Source organism: Giraffa tippelskirchi, chromosome 10 (assembly GCF_054371585.1).
Source record: "Giraffa tippelskirchi isolate mGirTip1 chromosome 10, T2T-mGirTip1v1.2.pri, whole genome shotgun sequence".
In the NCBI taxonomy this organism is placed as follows: domain Eukaryota; kingdom Metazoa; phylum Chordata; class Mammalia; order Artiodactyla; family Giraffidae; genus Giraffa; species Giraffa tippelskirchi.
The window spans coordinates 150,335,233-150,350,377 of record NC_137284.1 but is presented as its reverse complement, the minus strand read 5'-3'; the positions used below and the strand labels follow the sequence as shown (position 1 = coordinate 150,350,377).

Genomic DNA, 15,145 nt, shown 5'->3' with positions numbered 1-15,145 from the left:
TCAGACGTAAAGTGAGGGTGTTGATTTTCAATCTTTTCTCTTTTTCAATGCATGAGGATATGTTACTGAAACTAACTTCTTAGTAGTGCTTTTGCAGCAACAAATTTCTGGCATGTTGCGTCTTGTTTTCATCAGTCTCCAGCCAGTTCCTAATTTCTCTCTTGAAACCATCTAATCAGTTTTTCAATTCAGTCCCTGAATTTATGTTTGGTTCTTCTTCTTACAGTTTTTATCTCTTTGCGATATTTTCATTTTGTTCAGGTATCATTTTCTTTATTTTGTTGTCTATAGGTATTTTTTCAGGTTATTCAATATCATTAAAATGATGATACTGGATTTTTGCCAGGTGACTGATATCACATTTCCTTAGGGATAGTTTCTTGAGATTTAGTCTGCTCCTTTAATTGGTCCATGTTTTCCCTGTTTCACTGTATATCTTGTGAACTTTAGCTGAGATGTGGATGTTTGGAAAAAGAACTACTTCTCCCAGTCTATTGACTGACTTTGAGAAGGGGAAGATCTTCAGCAATAAGCTCTCCTAGAGATTCTGCGGACCTCCTAACCTTGTCTGTGGATGCAGCTTCTCTGAATTAGTTCATGTATTTTCTCAGTTAAAGAGGTTTGTCCAATTTTTCTTTTCTGGAGCCTGTACAGACTTGCTCTACCTGATGTTTGTCTGACATGCTACAATCTCTATATAACTATGAAAAGTTGGAATACTTGCTATTTTTCTCATGGCCCCTACAAGGAATCCAAATTGCCATTCCCATCAGTGCTCTGAAACAAATGAGACAACTAACAAACCTTCAGGCCACTCTCTGAAAAGCTACAAAAGAGTCTACATTGTCCATTTTTCTTTTTCCCTTTTGAAGAAGAGATGAGAGTTGGGAATTTTCTCCTGATCCAGATACGTGGTGGCAGAAAGAGGAGGTAGCTATGGGAGGTAAAATGTCATCAGTTTGCATAAACACTTCACTTACTATATCTCTTCTTGGTGTTGTGCTTGTCTGGAGTGCTGACACCTATTATCTGACTTCCGTTATTTTTAGAAAGGAAATTTGGCCAATATATTCTCATCTCCATGGAGGAACAACGGCTGAGGGAATCCTAATTTGTCATCATACTGATGTCACTCTTGAGTAATTGTCAACATGAAATCATGCATCTTCTTGGGAAATTTTCTTGAGTTTTTTATACCAGCAATCACATCTCATTGGGGGAAAATGCACTGAACCAGAACTGTACCCTCTCTCACACTGTCCTCTTTTCCTGCAGTACTCTGTGGAAGGCAGCCTTCACTTGAGCGTTCCTTACACTGTAGACAAGAGGGTTCAGCAATGGGTTGAAAAGACTGTAAAACAGGAAAAGGATTTTCTTCTGTTCCTCTCGGTGACTACTGTCAGGGGCCAAGTAGACCATCATGGCTATGCCAAAGTAGAACCCAACCACACAGAGGTGGGAGGAGCAGGTGGAGAAGGCTTTCTTGCGGCCCTCCTTTGACTGGATCTTCAGAATGGCCCAAAGGATGCGCACGTAGGAGACCAACATCAGGGAAAGGGGCCCAACTAAAATAAACACACCTTCAGCAAAGAGGAACATTTCATTGATCCAGATGTCACCACAGGTCACTTTGAGGACAGACTGAATTTCACAGAAGAAGTGGTTCACCTTCTGGGGCCCACAGAAGGGCAGCCGTAGAAAGAGACTTACTTGGACTATGGCCAGAGAAAACCCACATACCCAGCAAGTGATGGCCAGGAATGTGCACACCCTCCAGTTCATGATGACTGTGTACTGCAGAGGGTGGCAGATCGCCACAAACCGGTCGTAGGACATCACCACCAAAAGCAAACACTCTATTGAAGCAAAAGACAAATTAAAAATCATCTGCAAAGTACATAAGACAAAGGAGGTGTCTTTTTTGTGTTTCACTAGGTTTGTCAGCAAATTGGGCAAATTGCTAGAAGCATAGGATATGTCAATAATGGCCAGATGAGACAGGAAGTAGTACATGGGGGTGTGCAGTCTGGAGTCGAGGCAGATGAGACCCAAGATCATGCCATTTGCCAGCAGGTTGAAGGTATATAACAGGGAGAAGATACCAAAGAGGACCAATTCCATGTCTTCACTGAGCTGGAATCCTACCAGGATGAATTCTGCGATCCATGACTTATTGCCTTCCATTCCTAAAGACAGTCTGTCAAGGACTGAGGTGTGATGGGAGGGTCACAGCTGGATAACAATGAAAATAGGAATCATTTATCTGAAGTGAATTAAGAGGAAGCTGGTATGCTTGTCCCTGCATTACTGATTTTTTTCCCTATGTGTCTTCGCCTTTTTGTTTTCTTTTTATTGTGAAGTAATCCAAAATTTCAGAGAAGAATCAGGGACTATTAACTATACTAGTATATAGATTTTACCAAATTGCTTTCTTCGTGTTTGCCTTATCATTTATTCTCTCTCTTTGCACATAGTATTAATTTCTGGAGACCACATAAGACTAAAGTGAAACCATATTCACCTATTGGCAATTTATATCTAAAGCCTTTGGATTTTTTTCTCTATAACATGTATAGTCACTAATGTATTCTCAGTGTAATTACCAAAAACAGGAGATGTAACATTAATACGATTCACTACTCTAAATACAGCATTTCCTGCCCTTGTAGTCTAAGGTTCAAATTTAACATCACATATACTAATCATTTCTTCTAATTTTAAATAATTTGCATTTTTTCCTTGATGGTGATATTTTGAAGAGTACGAGGTCTTGTTTTGTAGTGTTTCTCAATGCAGTTTTCCATTTATTGTCCATGTTCCTATTCAGATTAAACATTTTTTAGCAGAAAAAAAAGTGTCCTTCTTAATGCCCTCCATTAATATACAGATAATGTTAATTTCTCCCAGTAATGTTGATGGTCTTGTGGATCATTGGCTAAGATGGTGTCTTCATGTTATTTCCATTATAAAGTTTTTAATCCATAAATTTTTATATAATTTCTTTCTTCTGGCTTAACAAACTATCCTATGCTCATCTTGTACATTTCCCACTTCAGGTTGGAATCAATTATTTCACTCAAAATATGTCTTCTTTCATTGAAGAATCATTTAAAAATATCTGCTTATATTGGGTGTTTAATAATAATTTTTTTTATCATCACTGTTGCCATACTTCTGATATCCCCATGTAATATGGATACATATAACCAATTTGACTAACAGCTAAGTTGATAAGGGATTCTTACCTGGACTTGTTTAATCTTAACACATCTTTACTGACTTCTTTTGGAGAACAAAATCTATTTTACTAAATTAACATTACATTATAAAGAATGATCTCAATCTTATACAGTAGTTTTTTTGGCAAAGTAGATTTAGTATCCCCAAATCATATTAATTATCTTGCTAACCTTTTTTGATTTTCTTTGTTTTCAGGGAATGTTAGTCTTTTGAAAATTTTAGACTTATAGATTAATCTTTCAATGATCTGGTTTACTTTGTGAGTAAAGAGGCATCCACCTCATATGAGATTCTAACATCAAGTTTTCTAAGTATCTTAGAGAAACATAAAAATTGATAAAACATTAAAGAGAAAATATGTATTCGAAATATGTGTCCAAAGCTGATGATTGTTAATAATTTGCATAAACAATTTTCCATTATTCACTGTACCTATATTTTCACATATATATTTAAAATTATATGAACAATACTGTGTATCTATTTCTTTCATTTAGAATAACATCATGTGCATTTTTCATATCAATTATTTCTTTGCAATATACTTTAAACATCTCTACACTATTTTGTTGCATCTGAACATTTTATTTAGTATATCACCTTCTAACTAGGTGGTATGGATTATAATGCTACAGTGACTAAATTTTATACATATATTTTATGCATATTTTCTTTTTTTATACTAATTTCCAGGACATGGAAATTCTTGATCAAATCTATTCCTTCCTTCCTTCTCTTCCTTCCATCCTTCCATGCTTCCTTTCATTCTTTCTTTCTTCCTACCTAGCTATTTGTCTATCTTTCTGTTTACCTATCTAGTTTAAACTAGCCTAAATAAAATTTCTTCTTTCCAAGAGTCATTAAAATAATAGCAGCTCAGTACACAAAGGACATGCTCAGTAACTGAGTAGGGAGCTTTAAAATATTCCTTTAACTCCAGCCAGTGGGTTGGTACTCATTCTATCCTATTTGTGGTAGGACAAATATTTCTCTCAGAACAGTAGTCTTGAGTCTAATAATTATCCATATTAGGTGATAGCATAGGAAAGATTTAGTAAGAAATAACTCTATTGCAAAACTCATACTGTTTCAGCAAAGAGGTTACTATAACTGTTATCAGAATTCTGTTTTCCAGGATCAGACGTTACTCTATCAATATATTTATTAGGTTATAAGGTCCTTTTGTTTTTTTGGCCATGTCAGAGCCTTATTCAGAAGAAATGCCTGCATATAAAGCCTGTAGCCAGGTTATTCTCGAAACAATACAGTTGGTGTATTGGCTGAGAAGGACCACCACTCAACCCCACTGGCAAGTGAGGGCAAGAAAGCTGCTGAGGAATAGAAGACAGCTGCCTAGGCCAGCAGTCAGAAGCTCTAGGAGCTGGGGTGGGGGTAGTCATTACTATAATACATTTAGTAATATGATTAGAATAATAAATAGTTATTAAATAAATACATATATACACATATATATGTAATTTTTATATACACAAGAATTTGTCAAACATGCCCTATTAGATATTCCGAAAAATTATTTCTCAGTCAATTGTAAATTACAGATATATACATAAACTGTGATAGCAGGACTATTGTGCAGCAGTAAATTCATTTAATAGAGACAAAACAGTCAAAAGTGTGAGCATGATGGTGGATAAACAGAACAGAAATAACACAAATCCTGGTGGTTCAGACAGTAAAGAATCTGCCTGCAATGCAGGAGACCTGGGTTCGACTCCTGGGCTGGAACAATCCCCTGGAGAAGGGATTGGCAACCCACTCCAGGATTCTTTCCTGGAGAACTCCATGGACAGAAGAGCTGGTGGGCTACAGTCCATGGGATCACCAAGAGTCGGACACAAGTGAGTGACTAACACTTTCACTTTCTTTCACTTACAATGTAAAAATAGTATTACAGAAACCAAAAAAATCAGCTGTTAGCGGAGAAGTATGAAAAATCATAAGAAAACAAAATCTCCCCATTTTTGAAGTGGAAAGTTCAAAACCAAAGGTACAAATTTGAAGGAGGCAGTTTACAAACACTGAGATCGAGACTTCAGTTTCTGGCAAGATGAGAGACTACACGCCCTATTCCATACTCTTCTCTTAAAAACAACTAACACTAATCCAGAGCCCCTCTGGATTCAACTCTTCTTACTGAAGGAAATTCTAATGTTTCATTTCAAGCAGAAAAGAAGTGATCCCAGAAAGAAAGCTCACATTGTAAAAAGAAATAAAGAGCAAAGGAGGTAGTACATATGTCTGTAAAACTAAGCAGATATTGATGGTGTGAAGAATACTGGTGGTGTTCTCTGGTTCCTAGAACAAGACTGAACTAAACAGATAACAATGGCACACAGGCGGGGCACAGGATGACAGACGTTACAAGGTTCCAATCTCCATGCGCTTTGACAGGAAAGCAGAATTACTGACTTTCATTAGCCATTCTTTCTACTCAGTATTAATTACTTAACTGTATTGATAAATTTAGCCCATTTGCAGTCCATATTCCCATTCAAAAATTTAAGAATTATTCTTTAAAAAAAAATGTATGGGAATAAATTCTGTCAGATGTCTTTATAAATCAACATGTTAAATCTACGTCTGAGTAAGAAGATCAAGAAGACACTAACTCTGTGGAGGGACACAGGTAAGAGCAAAATGGAGCAGAAGAATTAGAAGTAGTTCTCTCTAGAAAAGCAACATCTAATGGAAAAACCTGTGAAAATAAACCTCTTTGGAATTCTGGAATCTAACCAAAAGCTATAGCAACCACACACACGCTTAATATGGAAAACAAACCTGAAAATCAACCAGAGAGATCCGCAGCATTTTAACTTGCCCTGATATCATCCCCTACTCCCTAGCTCAGGAGCAGTTCTCAAAAAATAGTCTGCACTTCTGATGGACATTCACTACCAAAAGGAGCAGAATATATTTTATACTCACGGAATTCTGGATGTTGGATTTGACCTGTCTGGTGACTCCTTGAAGGATGCACTCAAAGGACTTGCCTTTATTTTGATTAACTCAAAACTCTCCCACCGCTGAGATGGCTACCCAGAGGCACTTGTTGAAAGCCTTTGAAGGCAAAACTATCAGCTGCTGCCACATGAGGCAAGTAACAAAAGTTGGGGTAAACTATAGACTAACATAACACCCTGAGTGGAAGAATTGGAAATAAGATGATTTGGTAAATAGATGATTTGAACAGTTCCCAGATAGTGCTGGGAAACTAGAAGGCCACACACACGACCAGGGCTGGGAAGATGCTCAGTGGGAATCCGAAAAGTCCTGATGCCTTGCCTCTGTCTAAACTCCAGACTCTGCACAGGCAGGAAGCTGTCAGAGTTGTAAATGACCTGGATCAGGGGTGAAGGTAAGTCCCAACACATTAGGAGAGCCATTTATAAAAATATGAAAGGAGGCTGAAAATACCTGTAGAGTTGCTGGATTAAAGAAATATACATATATAATATTCAGTATGCTTGCTTGTTCATTGGTTTACCAGAGCTTGAAATGCCCTTATAAGATCTGGTTCTCTATTAGGAGATTATTAAATAGAATGAAGAAAAACAAAAACTCATAATCACAAAGCAGAGAGAAGGTAGGATGGGAAATCAAATTAATTTTGAATAATATTAATAAAACTCTCCTACTCAAAAATGTGATTAAAAAAACAATATTGAAATACAAACCAGTTAGTGCTAAAGGTGTATGAGTTAAACAATGAAACCTTATGTTCACCCAAGATGTAACTGAATGTGTTGAACAATCTTACAAATAATCTAATGTAAGCATGATTAAATATTCCAATAGATCAATGAAAGTATTGCATTTATTAAAATTTCAATAAATTATAAGCAGTAAAGAAAATGGGGGTGAAAAAATAGTCACTGCACATGAAAAAAGAATCTATGAGGCGTTCAGGAAATAAGTAGTGCTATTCATTGAGGGATGGGATGGGGAGGGAGGTGGAAGGGGGGTTCTGGAAGGGGAAAACATGTACACCCATGGTGGATTCATGTCACTGTATGGCAAAACAAATACAGTATTGTAAAGTTAAAAAATAAAAAATAAACTAATTAAAAAAAAACTCAATAAAGAGGATAAAATACTGGACATTAAAAGAGAGAAATAATGCACTGAAAGATTGTATTTAATACCTCTGGCTGATCCATGTTAATGTTTGGCAGAAACCAACACAATACTGTAAAGCAATTATCCTACAATTAAAAATAAATAAATTTATATAAAAAGGAATCTACCTAGATCTCAACATATATAGACAAGGGGGAGATTCTTCATTTGGATATTTTATTTTATTCATTTATTCCATTCTAATTGTACTGAGTTACAATTGACATGCAACACTTTATAAGTTTAAGGTATAGAGTATAAAAATTTGACTTACATACCTTGTGACCTGATGACCATGATTAGTACAATAAACATCCATCATCTCATATAGACACAAAAGTATTTTTTTCTTGTGAGAATTTTGGTATTAACTCTCTTATTCACATATAGTATACAGTTGTGTTAATTATATTCATCAGGTACATTACATTCCTAGAAGACTTACTTATCTTATAACTAAAAGTTTGTACCTTTGGATCACCTTCATTCAAGTCCCCCTCAACTATTCCTCACCTTCAGTCCTACAAATCTGATGTCTTTTTCTACAAGTTTGCATTTTTGTTATTTGAAGGAAAATTGATCTGTAACACTACATTAGTGCCGGGTGGACAATAGAGGGACACATTCTTGGAAATTTAACTCACAGGCATAATAAAGATTGAGAGGTGAAACATAAACAAGATAAACTTTCCAGAGAGATAATAAGGCATGTGATTAAAAAAAGCAATATTTGAAGATGTTTTACCAAAAATGTTACAAATTGAATAAAGACTTAATTTCCAAATTGTTAAAAATGCATTCTGAAAGAATACAGTAAAGGTAAATGCACCCATAAGCACTTGAAGAACTTCTAACAACTAAAGATAAAATATATCTTTAGATCAAAAATTTGAGATTAAGATTGGTTAAAAATAAATTCTCAATAAATATAAATTAACAAATGTCCACCTATCATTTTCCTCTTTACAAAAAATAGTTGCCTAGGGCTGCCATAAAAAATTAAAATCTTAGTTTTTATTTCATAAGTTTTGCATTTTTAATAAAAGCAATAGTTTCATTTGTCTCTTAAAATATTTTGTTGCACTATTGTCCCAAGATCAAAAGGAAATTTTAAAAACATTAAAGACAAAAGTGTTTATATAAGATCAACAATTTGACTAACAGCAAATTTCTTATCAGCAAGATCTGAAGACAATAAGGTAATATCTTTAATGTCTCAAGAGGCAGAGAAGCTCTCAATCAAGAGTTTTATAACTGCAAGAACTCTCTTGAATGAATGAGAACAAAATGACATTATTTCACATGTAAATTATAAATGTTTAGAGCCTATAGCTATTTAGCATACCAATAAAGAGCATTCCCCATTACAGTAGAAGTGAATTAAGAATGAATCAAATCCATACAAATAATATTGAACAAAGTAATAAAATATAATCTTATATTTAATAACTTATGGGCTATGCAATAAAATTTTGATATTTATAAAAAGGATAAAAGTAAAATTTGAAAAACATAAATGAAGGAAAAGAGACTATTTGAAAATAAAGAGTGCTAAATTCTTGAAGAGGCTCAAAATACTGAATGATACTAAGTTTATTATTGTACATCACGCATTTTTATGTTAGCACTTCAAAAAACCATCAATCAGAAAATGAGAGAATTGATAATTTTCAAAATTACACTGCAAACAAATGGGCATTAAAGTATTATCAATCAAAAAAGAAGGTAGAATGCAAGAAAAAAAACAGAAAAAGAAAAAAATGGTTGATATTTAGAAAACACAAAATACAATAACTAAAATAAGTGTATCCATTAGTGTATTAAATGTAAATGAATTAAATACATTCATCAAGATAGAGATGGTCATATCAGATTAAAAACAGAAAATCTACGTACAAACCTTTACAACAGTCACATTTAAACATAAATGCACAGAGACATACACATACACTCAAAACCAAAAAAAATCATTGATAGTAAAATGATGAGAAAACATGTTTCATGCCAACATTGACTGGTGATAGCAATACTGATATCAGACCAAAGGATAGAAGGATATGTATAAGATACTGGGCTGTGCTTAGTCACTCAGTCGAGTCTGACTCTTCACAACCCCATGGACCGTAGCCCGCCAGGCTCCTCTGTCCACGGGGATTCTCCAGGCAAGAATACTGGGGTGAGTTGCCATGCCCTCCTCCAGAGGATCTTCCCAACCCAAGGATCGAACCCAGGTCTCTTGCTTTGCAGGAGGATTCTTTACTGTCTCAGCCACCAGGGAAGCCCATATAAGATACTACAAAGTTGTAATAAAATGAACAATTTGCCAAAAGAAGAAAATTCACTATAACTTCACTATAAAATAATTTATCAAATTTTATAAGAAGACAAGTTTTTTCATCTATTCAAACAAAAACATTTTTTCATTATTAACAGTAAAACTTTAAAAGTTTTTCTTTAGAGTTAGGATATGATTTTAACATGCTCCCTGAAAACCACTTCTTTTTAATGTTGACCTAAGAACTAGCTGTCAATAAGGCAACAGGAAGAAAAAGAAGAGCTAGGATTTAAAATGGAAAATAAAATATAATTACTGATAAAACTTGTGTATGTTAAAAACAGAATCTCTATAGATGATTCTACTATTATTACAGGTGTATACACAAAAAAATCTGCATTCAAGGATGATGTACAAATGGGAGGACTTACATACGTTGTTTACAGAATGAGCATTTTGTAAAGACTGCAAATCTTTTCTAACACTTCTTTTGGTTCAAAAAAGTCAAAATCAGAATCTAAGAACATTTTTTCATGTATAGAAACAGAGAATCTGATTATAAATTTGATGTGAAATTATAAAAGTTCAAGAAGAGACAAAGCAATCTTGAAGAAGAATGAAGAATCAATAAAATGACCCACTCTATGGAATATTAAGACCTACAAGGTTGCAGGACTTTATGTTTTCAATCAATGTTGTATCAGAACAAGAAAAAATAAACACAAGAAAGAGCATGTTTAACTCAGAAATTCAGAAACATGTACACACACATGCACAGACACATACATATTTGAACCAAGATAAAGGCACCAGTGTCTTTAATAAATAATGCTGGATCAGTTGGCTAGCCATGTGGATAAAAACAAATCATGACTTCTACTAGCACACTAAAAAAATCAGATGAGTTTTAGATCTAAGCATCAAATATTAAAAAAGCTTTGTAGAATATTAGTGACTTATAGTGAAAACCTCAGAGGGAGAAAAAATTTCTGAAACAATTAAAAAAGTATTAAAGAATAGACTGATAAAATTAAGAACCTAACTCATGTTTATCAAGAGCCATCTTTAAGAGAGTAAAAATGATATCTACAGAGTGGAAGAAAATATTTACAACATGTATAACCAATATGGGCTTCCCAGGTTGAACTAGTGGTAAAGAACCTATCTGCCAAGAGACACAGGTTCTATTCCTGGTGTCAGGAAGATCCCCTGGAGACGGGAATGGCAACCCACTCCAATATTCTTGCCTCAAGAATTCCATGGACAGAGGAGCCTGGTGTGCTACAGTTCAAGTGTTTGCAAAGAGTTGGACAAGACTGAGCAACTAACACATAACCAAGACAGGGCTCATATTCAGAGTACTTAAAGAATTTCTGCACATTTTTAATGAAAAGATAGATAACCCAATTTAAACTGGGCAAAATACTTGAAGAGATATTTCACAGGAAAGAATATCCAAATAATCCATGAGCACATTAAAAGATTAAGAGATACTCACCTTCCTAGGTCTCCAAAGAGATTGAAATTAAAATGCAAAACACACTGATGGACAAAATTCAAAAGTTTGAAACTATAAGGACTTGGCAAGGATACAAAACAGGGATACATTACTATTGAGAACATAATATAGTGCTCCCATTTTGGAAAAGACAAGAACTGACTATATTTGAACATATGCATAACAATGTCTTATGGGTTCTGTTTTCAGATTTGCCAATAGGTGCCTAAATATATATGTCATATACATATTTAGATTTATATATAAAGTTTATATATGAATATTCTTAAAACAATTATAATAACTTTTTTTCATACCTTCCAAAGGAAATATCTGTCACTGCTTATTAGAGAAAATTGAAACAAGGACTTATCTCTTTGCTTGACTTTATAATCCATGTGACCACACACATATTTATTGGAGGACTCCTATAATTAGTTTTAGAAATAAATGACTTAATTTAATTATTCCTAACAGAATATATGTTTTGGAAAACTACTCAATGAAAATAATTGGCCTATTTCTATATGCAAAATTTTTCTCTAGAAATAAAGAACAAATGAGTCAAAGGCACATTTCCAAAATTATATACTCAATAAGGATTTCTATAAAAGGTACTCTGATTTCAAAATCTATGAACATCAATTAACACTGTTTAGTCTGTCCTTGTAACATAAATGAAATGGTATAAATGAGGAATTTGAACTTGTAGTGCAATATATACTGACCACAAAGCATTTTGTTGCTAAATAACCAGTCTTCTATAAATATCTTTAATATTTGTAAACATAAAATTCACCATGTCAATTTTCTATCCATGTTCAAAATTACCAATGTTTTTGAATATCTTTTCCCATTATGAATTAAATACATATAAATATTGGTCCAGTTAAAGAGAAACATTGGTTGGGATCCTCCAGAGGCCAACCCCCGAGGCAGTTATTCAACTACAAGTAGTTCTGAGGGAGTAATCCCAGGAAACACAGGTAGATGGGCAAAGCGGGACAACTAAGAAAAGGCGGTCACTGAAGGCTGGATGACCAAGTAGATCAAAATTGTTGTAACTGAAGTTAGATCCCAATGGGAAATTCTTGGAGCCAGGGTATTATATGTTTCTCAGTGTTAATCTACCTGGAGATGGAAGGGAGCTGGGGTGTTTATACACCTTCTAGTATCTGTTATTGGATAAATGCCTTGAGGTGGGTGTACCAAGTATTGATATTAGGGCTCCTTTTCCCTGTGTAAGAAGCTAGTAAAGTGTCTCTGGTTTTCAGGAACCTGTCCAGGCAAAGAAATAGAGGTGCTGGCATGGGGAAATCAGGCCAGTGGGCACTGAAGTGGGAGGGCATGGTGTCATGGACAGGGCACCCACAGCGTCAGCTAGAAAGTCTCTGTTCATCACTCTGAAATCCAAAATCTGATTGAACATACTTAGGCAAGATGAACACGTGTGATTTTCTGGTTCTAAATGAAGAGGGCGATTGCCAACCCTTTTGAAAAAATATTTTCTAATTATTTTTAAATATTAGAGAAACACAGCTATTTATCCATAGCTAAGTAAAAAGAAAGTTTAATTTTTTAATATCAAAAGTTGACTTTACTTATACCCAACATACTAGCATACTTTATCTATCTTTCACCTGAAGGAATTTGATTAAACTTCTATATTTGGATAAAATATAATCTAGAGGATATTATTGAATATTAGCTCTGTTGTTCAGCATAAATAATATGAGAAAAATATTCAAATGCATCACTATGTATTGAGAATTATGTGGTAAATCTATGTAAATGAATTAAAATTTCTGGCACATTTACCACATGCGAAGTGCTCAGCATATTTTCAACAACAACAGGAAGGCACATTTAGGATGGGTTGAGGCTATATAATCTGTACAAAGTCCAGTTTCAGGGCCACTCACCAAGGAATACAGTCATCCTTCAAAATCTGAAACTGCAGAAAAGTCTTATTTTTAATCATTGCTCTTGGGGTAAAACAAACAGATAATCAGACACTGATTTTAAAAACGAAGCCTAAGTTAAAAATCAAATGGGCACCCGTGGCTGATTCATGTTGATGGATGGCAAAATCCACCACAATATTGTAAGTAATCATCCTTCAATTAAAATAAAGTAATTAATTAAAAGAAAACAAATGGGCAAACACAGCATATTTCAGGCATTGATTTACTAACTTCTTAGAGTGACAAGTCTCTGTATTGTGTACCAGGCAGAATTAACCAGAGATTTTTCTACTGAATGACTGTTTATGAGGCTCTCAGCAGCTTGTCAGCCAGCGAGTAAAAGTGACTCCAAGGCCTGCATCCATTTTCAGTGCGTGTCTCTCATACCCAAGCTTTAGGTCCTAATGTTACAACTAACCTTAGCATAAACATCAAATGTTATAAATGTCAGTAAAAGCATTACAAGCTTACATGGTAGCTGCTGGTTTAACTGCTAGTTCTGGTCTGCTCTCCTGTCCTGAGTTGTCCACTGAGAGACTTAGTAACTGAGTTTATGAAGAATCTGCCTCCTCAACAAATTCATATATTTGCAGATAAATCTTATCTCCAGTAGCCATTGTTATCGTACAAATAGTCATACCCTGGTAACATTGCCTGATTCTTTGGCTCCCAGACTTGTGCTCTCAAATGCCTGTCTGTTGTCATCATCTCTCCAAGGAGTTCCCAGTTATCTGATATTAGCTTCTAAGTCCAGCTTCCAAGAGATTCTAAAATTCTCTTCCAAGTGACTCTAAAATTCATTCTACAGTCCAGCCATGTTGTCATTATAAGTTAAAACAATTGTCACATTCTACATCATATAATAATATACCATTAAGGAGAGTCAGTTAATACATATAAGTTTCTATGCAATTTTATATATGCTTAGAAAGGTTTATTTAGTAAGAAAATAATAGACAACATTAATAAACATATTGCAAGATGACTATCAGAGGCCTACATGCTTATCTTTATGAGCCTTAGAACATCTCCCGCCCTCCTTGGTGTCCACAGAGAGAGATTACCGCTTTCTCTGACCTGCTGCAGAAGTGAGACCCTTTGCTCCAATGCCTCGCACCTCAGTGGACTCTGAACACTTACAAACTCGAGTCAGGGATACCTAGAATGCCCTTCCAGTAACTTCCTGTTAGCAAACCATCAGTTCTCCACTTTTACACGGCAGAAGCGAGATTAGTATGAATATGAAAACTCTGTTAGCCTCAGTAATATTAATTTGAATCCTAAGATTAGAATGCTGAAATATGGATAAAAATAACCAAATTACTGCAGCTTAGAGAAAGTCTGTGGGAGTCCTATGTTTTATTGTAACGTTATAAACAATACAAGGATTCTCCTTTCTTTTTGCATTCAGTAAAATTTAAAAATGATATATTTTCATTATTTTAAAAAATTGACTTCAATAAACGTGAAGAGAATAAAAGCAAAGGCATTCACTGAAAATCTGCCAGGTACAAATGCATTTCAAACCAAGAAATTGGTTTTATAGCAGGGATATTTTGCCATATTTTCACCACCTAGAACTTTCCCCCACATTTGATAAGTGACAATGGTAGTCATGTGAACCTACTCCAGGAGATGATGCAGGATTTTCCTCAGATGAGGACAACCATCCCTGGAGACAAATTCTGGAAAAGAAATCAGGGTAAGCTAAACGGGCTCCTGTACCCGCCTTCCTGCTGCAAAGGAAATAATGATGAGATCTTTATCAAGTAGCTATAGGATTTCCTCCTGCCATTACTGACATCTCCCTCGTGGGCAGAAGAAAGGGATGCTAGCTTCCCTCTCTTCCCTGACAGGAGGATGTTTCCAAGGTGCAGTGTGAGAGGCTGGTCAGCAGAGGAAGAAATGAAAAGTAGTAAATGGCACACCCCCATCTTCAGGAGGCAACTGGGTCAGAGGTCTCTTAAATCCCTTTCAGCTTGATACCACGACTCAGGGACATTGAGTTTCACCAGCCTCTTCCCATAAGTG

The 15,145-nt window shown here is 35.0% G+C and overlaps 1 protein-coding gene across 1 annotated transcript; it reads right to left on the bottom strand.

The window, feature by feature from the left end:
• Positions 1 to 245: 245 nt before the first annotated feature.
• LOC145523732 (olfactory receptor 2A2-like) lies at positions 246 to 2,418 on the bottom strand. The gene has a single exon (XM_081534519.1). It carries the CDS (start codon positions 2,182 to 2,184, stop codon positions 1,252 to 1,254), a length of 933 nt encoding a protein of 310 aa, XP_081390645.1. The 5' UTR covers positions 2,185 to 2,418; the 3' UTR covers positions 246 to 1,251.
• Positions 2,419 to 15,145: the final 12,727 nt, after the last annotated feature.